The sequence below is a fragment of the Balaenoptera physalus genome (genome assembly GCF_965194825.1).
Source record: "Balaenoptera physalus genome assembly, chromosome: 8".
Classification (NCBI taxonomy): domain Eukaryota; kingdom Metazoa; phylum Chordata; class Mammalia; order Artiodactyla; family Balaenopteridae; genus Balaenoptera; species Balaenoptera physalus.
In genome coordinates this window covers 112,032,622-112,041,576 of record NC_138887.1, presented here as the reverse complement: position 1 = coordinate 112,041,576, position 8,955 = coordinate 112,032,622, and the positions used below count along the sequence as shown (strand labels likewise).

Here is an 8,955-nt window from a genome sequence, read left to right as displayed (position 1 = left end):
ACTCAGTACCCAGACTCTGCCCCGTTGGCCCAATTCTGAACCTCCAGGGTGGTCTGAAGGAGAATTGGCCACTAACTACACAGAGGTAGGGCTTTCCCAGGGGTAGATAAAGTGATAGCTGAGAGCTGTATTTCTAACCAGTGTGAGGTGAGGGGGGACCACGTGTGTCATCAGCTGCTGCACTTCTCACTGTGGACTTTAGACATTCGAGTTCAGTGGAGGGCATTGGGGGAACCAGATGTGGAGAACTGAATGAATACGGCCTCAGGAACGTTCAAATACAATCACATGCCCAAGCGATCACGGTCAAGGTCTTCTCCCTCTTTTCCCTGAAGGGCAGAAACATTATACGTTTTTGGTAGATATTTTATTCTCCCTGAGCAAGATGACCTTGAAATTGAACCTCCAGCTGAGTGGTCTGCATCTCATTTCACTAGATGGCGCTTCCTTTCGTTGCCTTTTAAACTATGACAACATCTAGAAGAAAAAAGACACTCGACCACATAATGATAACACACTTACAGGGGGAAATAGACGCAGAATCAAAAGATCAATGACAGTATGGGAAAAGCATTAGTGATTCTCATCATGAGGGCTGATCTCCCCATGATGATGAACTCCTAGAAATCAATTAGAAAATAATCCAGAGCCCAATAAAAATGGCAAAGAACAGAGGTTCAGAAAAAAAGATCCAAATGGTGCTTAACCATAGGAAAAAGAAATCTTGCAATGATAAATACAAAGTAAAACTGCATTGAAATGTCACTTTTCACCAATATGATTGACAAATTGAATTATGGAAGACCATTCTATTGGCTAGTTTCTGGTGAAATATGCACTTTTACACATTGATTGCTGGTGGGTGCGAAATAATACAACTCTTAATGGGAGCAATTTGGAAATATCTATAAAAATTACAAATGTGCTTACCTTTTCACCTAGAAATCCCACCTTTGAGAGTTTACCCTGTAATTATTCTTGCATACAAAAAAAAAAAGTGCGTAAAGTATTTGCATTATTTGGAATAGCAAAAAGATTGGGAAAAACTCAAGTGCCCATTAATAAGGGGTTGGGTAAATAAATTGTGATACATTCACACAGAATATTATTCAATGCTAAAAAAGAATGAAAATGTTTCATACTGCTATGGAAAGTTTTCTAAGATATAATGTTAACTGGATAAAAACAAGCTGTAGAATAAGGTTCCTGTATGCTACTTTTGTCTAACAAAATAAGAATTATACTTATTGGGCTTCCCTGGTGGCGCAGTGGTTGAGAGTCTGCCTGCCCATGTAGGGGACACGGGTTCGAGCCCTGGTCTGAGAGGATCCCACATGCCGCGGAGCGGCTGGGCCCGTGAGCCACAGCTACTGAGCCTGCGCGTCTGGAGCCTGTGCTCCGCAGCAAGAGAGGCCGCGATAGTGAGAGGCCCGCGCACCGCGATGAAGAGTGGCCCCCGCTCGCCGCAACTAGAGAAAGCCCACGCACAGAAACGAAGACCCAACACAGCCAAAAATAAATAAATAAATAAATAAAGTGTAAAATTTATATATTAAAAAAAAGAATAATACTTACTATTAAAATAAGAATTACACTTCTGTTTGTTTGATGCTGCATGAAGAAACACTGGAAAGATACAAAAGCGATGGATAAAATGATTACCTGTTAAGAATGAGTGGATAGCTGATTCACTTTGTTATAAAGCAGAAACTAACACACCATTGTAAGCAATTATACTCCAATGAAGACGTTAAAAAAAAAAAAAGAGTGAGTGGGGGAGACAGAGTATAAGGAAAATTAACATTTCTGTGTCAACTTTATTGTGTTGATTTTTGAGCCATAGATAGGTATTTTATTTTAAATAGATAACATAGCTATTATCTATTTTATTTTAAAGTAAAACAATAAAATTTTAAAAGAAAAACAGCAGCAAAATACTGCTTTAAGTGATATTTTAAAGTCTGCCACTAGAAAAAAAAGATACTTGTTTTATTTACAAACTCGTTTTTTCCAGAGAAGACCAGTTTATATAAGAAGCTGTTGTACTGTCTTGAATTTGCTCAGTGAGTCTGCAATCACCTAGGAGGCTCGTGAAAAATACATATTTCTGAGTAGTCCCCAGGATACTTTGAGCTCAAAATCTCTAGGTTTATTAATTTACATTTAAATAAACAATTAAGCACAAAATGACCCTGGGTATTTCCACTTCTGCACCAGTCCTGGGACCCACGGCTTGTCCTTGAGGAGAAGGGCAGCTGTCAGCTGGAAGCACAGCAGAGTGCTGTCTGGTGGTGCGAGAGCTGGCTGCAACTGGCACGGCTCTTAGAATTTAGGGAAAAAGGAAAAAGAGGAGACAGTCTGTTTATTTAACTCAGGAATAGTGACAGATCTCACAGTAGCCCAATAAAAGATCATCAATTGCTTTTATCAATCGGAAGGTGGCAAGGCCTCTTCCTTGTTCCCTTTCCACATTGAGGAACTTTCATCCATGTACTGATTTACTTTGATCTAGTTCCATATAGTATTTTCCTTATTAACCCTTTTTGCCTGTCACTAATTTACTCCCTAAGAGTTTCCTTTTGACCATCTAGCTGGGGACTCTCATCCCGACTTGGACTTACAAAGAATACCACCCTGTCTTGGTTTCACAACTACTTTTTATCCTGATGGGGTTTGTCCCAGATCTTTGCCACTGTGTCACTCACTGTTAGTAGCCCAAGTGCCCACGAAGCTTTTTTTTGGGGGGGGGTGGGGGGCGGGGTGAAAGGAGTTTAGACCAGTCAGGCAGGTGCTGAGTGAGGTCATTCATCGTCTTGGGCAGCAGGGGGAAGCCTTTCCTTATTTTTTGTTAGACCTAAGCGGCTGCACTCTCAGCGCGGCCACCTGAGGGGGCGAGAAGAATGTGTATAGTGATCAGGGGACCCGAGGGGAAGCTGGTTAGTTACCTGTGTGCCTTTCTCAAGGCGTGCGTTGGGATGTAGGGAGGAGATACGCAAATAACACCTATGCGTAATTTCTGAAAACTTTCAAGTCCGTTAATTGACCCATTTGAACCCAAACTTTGTCTCCTCATTTCCCCAGATGAAACTGAAATCTGAAGAGGCTAAAGGGCGCGGGATGAGGAGACAGGGCTGGAACCAGCACCCAGGCTTCCTCGCTTAAGTTCCGGGGGCTCTGCTGGGCACTGTACCTGAGCCGCTGGGGCCCCGCTCCTCAGGCAAGCTCATCTCCTGTAGCCAGACTGCGGGGCTCCCACCCACGCCCTCTACTTACATCTGTGGACCTTGGGCAAGTTACTGAACCTTTTTAAACTCCAGTCTCCTTATCTGTAAAGTGGGAATGAAGATGATGATAAATAAAATAACATCTCCCTTATGGAGCTCTTGTGAGACCGAAATAATACACGTAAAGTTTTATCACGGTGCCTGCATATAGTTAGTAAAGACGTTCGTGACTGTCGTTTTCACAGAGAGTACTGGTCTAGGGCTCTCTCTACCACACTGGTTCCCAAGCTCTGGCATTCCTCAGGATGCCTTGGAAGTCTTGTTAAAAGCAAGCTGCTGGGCTCCATCTTAGAATTTCTGACTCAGTAGGTCAGGGGTGGGGACCTAACAAGTTGCATTTCTCCTAAATTCCCAGGTGATTCTGGTGCTGTTGGTCCAGGGACCACACTCTGAGAATCATTCTTCTGGAAGGCTCTTCCTTTCTTCGGTACGTTTGCCTCCACTCCTAGCTCATCGTTCATTCATTCATTCCATCACGGGGTGCCTTCCAGCTGTTGTTTAACCAGTAGATATACCAGGATGAGTAAGGCAAGATTTCTTCCGTGAGAAGCTCATGGTTGAAGGCCAAGGTAGATATATCCATATACACTCAGCAGCACGAGCAGAACTGTGACAGAAGAAAGCATGGAAGAGAAGGAGGACTCCTTACTCAGACCAGAGGGTCCACGGGGCCAGGGCAGGGATGTGGAGAAGAGGATGGGGAGCAGGAAGAGTCAAAGGCTTTTCTGAAGAGGGTGAAGGGGTGCGTGGGAAGCGTGTCAAACCAGATGGACCAGTCGTGTCCAGAGCTAGAGGTCAGAGGTTCATGCTTGTTGGAGGAAACCCCCAGGACTTCTGAGCATTGGAGCACAGCAGGGGAGGGGAGGGGTGAGGAGACCGAGGCTGGAAACATAGGCAGGGGCAGAGCAGGAAGAACCCTACATCTCCACGATGAGGAGCTTGGCTTCTACTTCGAAAATGTGAGAGATCAGGAAAGGTATTAACCAGGAATCAAATAACGGGCCGGACCTCTCTGAGCGCAGGGTTAGAAGACGGGCAGGAGACCAGCACCCCTCAGGAAGTGCTGTGAGGCAGGGGATGAGCTGGAGAGATGCTGAACAGCAGAGCTGATGGACCATAGCTGCAGCTGGAGAGCCCACGAGATGGGGTAGGGGAAGCAGGGGATGGGCTTTAGGACCAGGCAAATAGGGACTCAAAACTCCAGATCTGCCATTTGCTGGATGAGGGATGTGGGTAAACTAATAACCTTCTCTGAACCTCTGTTTCCTTGTCTGTACTGCTGGAATAATAACCACCCCAGAGGGGAGAGGGAACTAAATCTGAAAGTGCCTATAAAGTACTCAGTATGGCGTATTCATGTCAGTACCATCACATGGGAAGAACAGAAGGCAGATTTCTCAGGAGCGTGAGGGATGGAGACCCAGGGAGCTCTTGTCTTCCTCAGACACGTGAGATGGTCGTTGGGAAATAGGGGCCAATGGGGTCTCCCGCTGCCAGGAGAGAACACAAGCTGCGGCTCGGAGGGGACTCAGAAGAGGCCAAGGTGATTGGCACAGGTGCTTCCCTAGGTGTGGGTACCAGTGAGAGGAAGTATGGGATCTTACAGACCATGCCTACGTGTGCACACATCAGCACTGCACTCAAGACCCAGAGAAGTACCAAGGCCAATGCAGCCTTTCTGAAATGAATTTTCCTCTAGAAAACCTGCCCCTGATTATTCTTTTCTGGATTCCTTCTCTTTACATGCTGCTATACCAGTGTGCCATGGAAGACACTTTGGGAAGTGGAGTACTCTGCTCATCTGTAAGGGGTAGAGCCCTGTCTGACCTCAGATGGGAGGAGATGTTTCCCGGAGTGAAGGGGCCGGAGGGAGCAGGTACAGACCTGGGCAGTTAGAGCAGAGTCACTTTATTAGCATAATGATGGCAGAGGGGCGGGGGCTTTAGCTGTTGGCAGCGATGGTCTCCTGAATCCAGTTCACATAGTTGCAGACCTTGGTGTAGACCCCAGGCTTGCCCTTCTGGGCACAGCCAGAGCCCCAGGAAACAATGCCCTGGAGCTCTCCGTTGCAGGTCACAGGGCCGCCAGAGTCACCCTGGGGAGGAAGCGGTGGGACAAGGTTTATAAAGAGAGAAGAAAGGGGACCCAGAGCCACACACAGTCTGAACCTTACAAGACCCCGTTCCTGTCGGCTCTGTGGCTCCACATCTCTCCACAGTCTGAAGAGATGCCACACACACTAGCCTCCCTGGTTTCTCCACGGGACCACCGCCCAGGGACCTCCTCTACCAGCCCCACAGCCGTGGGCATTCAAATCCCGTTCCCAGGGGGGCCTGTGTGTCTGGGCAGCGGTCTCAGAGCGGTAGGGTCAAGCCACCTGGCAGGAATCATTGCCTCCCTCGAGGAAGCCGGCGCAGACCATGTTGTCAGTGATCTGTCCGGGGTACGAGGCTTCACACTCGGCCTGACTCAGCAGTGGGGTGTCCAGGCACTGCAGCAGCTCGGGGTAGTTGACTTTGAGGAGCAGGAAGAGATCAAGGAAAGGAAAATGTGGGTCAGGCCAGGACGGGATGGCAACCCACTGCTGAACCCTGAGGGTGGCCAGGAGAGGCCTCCAAGGAATGATGGGTTTCAACTCCCAGAAAGCTCACTGCAGACCCCTCCCTAGAGGTGCTAATAGCAAGGGCTACATCTGTCCTGGCTTTTGATTCTCGGGCTCAACTCCTTGACACTTTGCGTCTCTCTGGTACCCAGCAGAGAGCCCTTCGTGTAGTAGGCACTTGATGAGAATTTGCAGACTGGAAGCAAAGGGGTCCCAGCTCAGGGGATGCTCAGTTCTGGGCAATGTGGGTAGGTTGGAGGGTGAAGTCGTGAGGGTCCCACTCACCTCCAGAGCTCAGGGTGTTGCCCCAGCCGGAGACGAGGCACTGGGTGCCGGCGGGCGCGCAGGCGCTGGGCAGAGCTAAGGTGGACACCCGGGCATCAGTGACCGCAGGCGAGGAGAGTCTGATCAACAAGATGTCATTGTTCAGAGTCCGGCTGTTGTAGTTGGGGTGGCGGATGATCTTGGCCGCGTCGATGAACTGCTCACGGCCCTCCAGGACGTCGATGTTGTGTTCTCCCAGCCTCACCTGGATGCGGCTATTGCGGGCGAAGCACAGTAAAGGCCTTTTGTCCACATCCCTGCGTCCCCCAGGGTTTTCCCTGCTCGCAGGTGGTGGTGTGGGACTGTCACAGGGCAGTAGAGGGGCAGTGGGTCAGGGATGCCGTGAAGGGGTCCCCCGGGCATGCTCCTCCATTTGCTTTTCCAGCCGCCCTTCCCATGCCTCTCATGCATTCAGTGCCGTGGGTGCAACCGAGCCACTTGGAGTTCCCCGGGCATCCTTCATCCTCTGCAACCTTGCGAACTACACGCAGTGACTTCTACTCCCTCCGTTCTCGCTCTGCTAAGTGCCATCTTCCCGTATGATCTAATCCAGCGCTTCTCAAAGTCCAGCATCAGCCTCAGCTGGGAACTCATTCTCAGTTCCCACCCCAGACCTGCTGCATCAGAAACGCTGGGAGTGGGACCCAGCAATCTGTGTTTTAACAGGCCCTCCGGGTGATTCTTATGCGCACTCAGGTTTGCAAACCCTTGGTCTTGGCAGTGATTCTCAGCTCTGCCCAGAGAGGAGAACTGCCAGAGGCAGTTAAAAACTCCCCAATACTCAGACTCTGTTCCTAAAAATTCTGAGTCAGATAGGAACTAGGCATTTGTTTTTATTGTTTTTGTTTTTGTTTTAACATATCTCAGGCGGTTTTAACGTGTAGCCAACTGGCAAAGGTTACTTGTGTGAGGTCCTCGCCTGCTTTTCTCGCTGGCCATTCCTACCGCAACATGGTCCGTCCCTGCTTTTATGACCCGCAGCCCTTGCTGTTTGATCTACTGATTTGGGGTGTCAGCGGCTTCCTATCAGGTGCCCCTCTTTACCCGCAGCTCCTGTGAGTCAGCTGCCATTGTCAACTTCTTCTCTTCCCCATCATCGTTCCCGACTTCAGCAACCCCCCACACAGACCCCAGCTCTTCCAGAGGGCCCTGGGCGGCGGGCTTTGCAGTCAGGGGCCCAGCACTTACGACTTGTAGCAGTGAGCCGCGGACACCACCCATTGGTCACTGATGAGAGAGCCCCCGCAGAAGTGGTAGCCAGAGTTCAGGGACACCTGGTAGGGGACGGAATTCTCCACGCAGGTGTAGCCCCCTATGATCTTGTCATCATCGTCCATGGGAAGAGCAACTTGGGACAGGAAGGGAGAAGCCACTTGAGACAGGAAGGGAGAAGCCAATTCAACAGGAGGGGTGGGGGTGGAGCCCAGAGCCCCGCGGCTGGACCTTGCTGATTGGGATTCCTGAAGGAGCACAGCGATGAGAGCGGGCCGGTAGCGAGCATCGCCGGCTTGCCTCACAGGAGGCAGTTCTCCCGAGTTGCTCTGTGTGCCTGCAGGGCACAGAGCTAGGCACCCTGCAGGGGCTCGGGCCCAGACCTCCACTGGGGCCAGGGCAAGGACAAGAAACGCCCCTCACAGTGCATTCCGTGTGATAGGGTCTGAATGGGGTCCTCTCACCCACCGAATGCTTCTTTCTCTCTCTTACTCATCACCAGTCTACTCCCCACTGCAACTTCAGCCCCAGCTTGTCATGATGGGATGGCCTAAGTAGGAAGATCTGACTGCGAAGCCCTGGCTGTACCCAGCTCCTCCCCTAGCTCACATCTGCGCAGCGAGGCCGGGGACCCACTGCGCGGGACAAAGGTAGTTACGGTTATCGGCCAATAGAACAGTGATTTGCAGCTGTGGCTTTACATCCGGGCATCTGCAAACTACCTGGGAAGCTTAAAAAGTCAATGCATGGGCCACACCCCAGGCCAACTAATAGGACTGGAATGAGTCATCTTTCCACCTGTCCAGGTGCGTCCGAGGTTAGGAACAGCTACTGTGGAGCTATCCTAGAGCCTCAAGTCCTGGCTCATTTCACAAACCATCCCCACCTGGTCTCCCTTTCTTGCCTCTCCCAACAAAGCCCCAAAATTGATGGATGAGGGAGATGGGAGTGGAGTCCGGCAGAAGGTGAGAGAATGAGGCTTAAAGAGAGCCCCAGAGTGGGAAGGAGGGGTGCTGGACAGGGAAGGCAGGATCTCAGCACACAGGGAGAACAGGAAAGGTAGCAGGAATGGTGGAGCGTGTATCTCTCCCAGGACAGGGGCAAATGGGGCCCAAAGTAACGCATGGGACTCACCGGCAGCTCCCACAAAGGCAAGAATCAGCAGTGGATTCATGGTGGAGAAGTGTAGTTGAGTGGCTGATGGAGAGCCTTTATACCTCCCAAGGAGAGGGAGGGGGTGTGTAGGTGAGGGTGGAGGGTCACCACCCCCCAACCCCGTACAAACACACCTGCAGCTTTCCTTTTCCTGGAGTCTTGCATCAGTTCTACTATGTTTGGCCACTCTGTGGATTCATGGCTTGTGGGTGATAAGGAAACAGCTTCTGAGGATAGGGAGGAAGACAAGCTGATTCCGAGGAGGATTCTGGGATGAGGGAAACAGGGAAAGCTGAGACCCCACATATCACAGCTGGGCCTTCTTAAGCTGAGGAGATGAGGCTTAGGAGGAGGGAGAGTGACCTGGGCCCCTGAGAA

General features: G+C 50.2%; 1 protein-coding gene across 1 annotated transcript; it reads right to left on the bottom strand.

Moving 5' to 3' along the window:
• Positions 1 to 5,176: 5,176 nt before the first annotated feature.
• Positions 5,177 to 8,651, bottom strand: PRSS2 (serine protease 2). Its single transcript, XM_082473122.1, has 5 exons — positions 8,557 to 8,651; positions 7,399 to 7,558; positions 6,172 to 6,425; positions 5,662 to 5,798; positions 5,177 to 5,379 (listed from the first exon to the last, which is right to left on the bottom strand). Exons 1-5 carry the CDS (start codon positions 8,594 to 8,596, stop codon positions 5,227 to 5,229), a joined length of 744 nt encoding a protein of 247 aa, XP_082329248.1. The 5' UTR covers positions 8,597 to 8,651; the 3' UTR covers positions 5,177 to 5,226.
• Between the last annotated feature and the right edge of the window lie 304 nt (positions 8,652 to 8,955).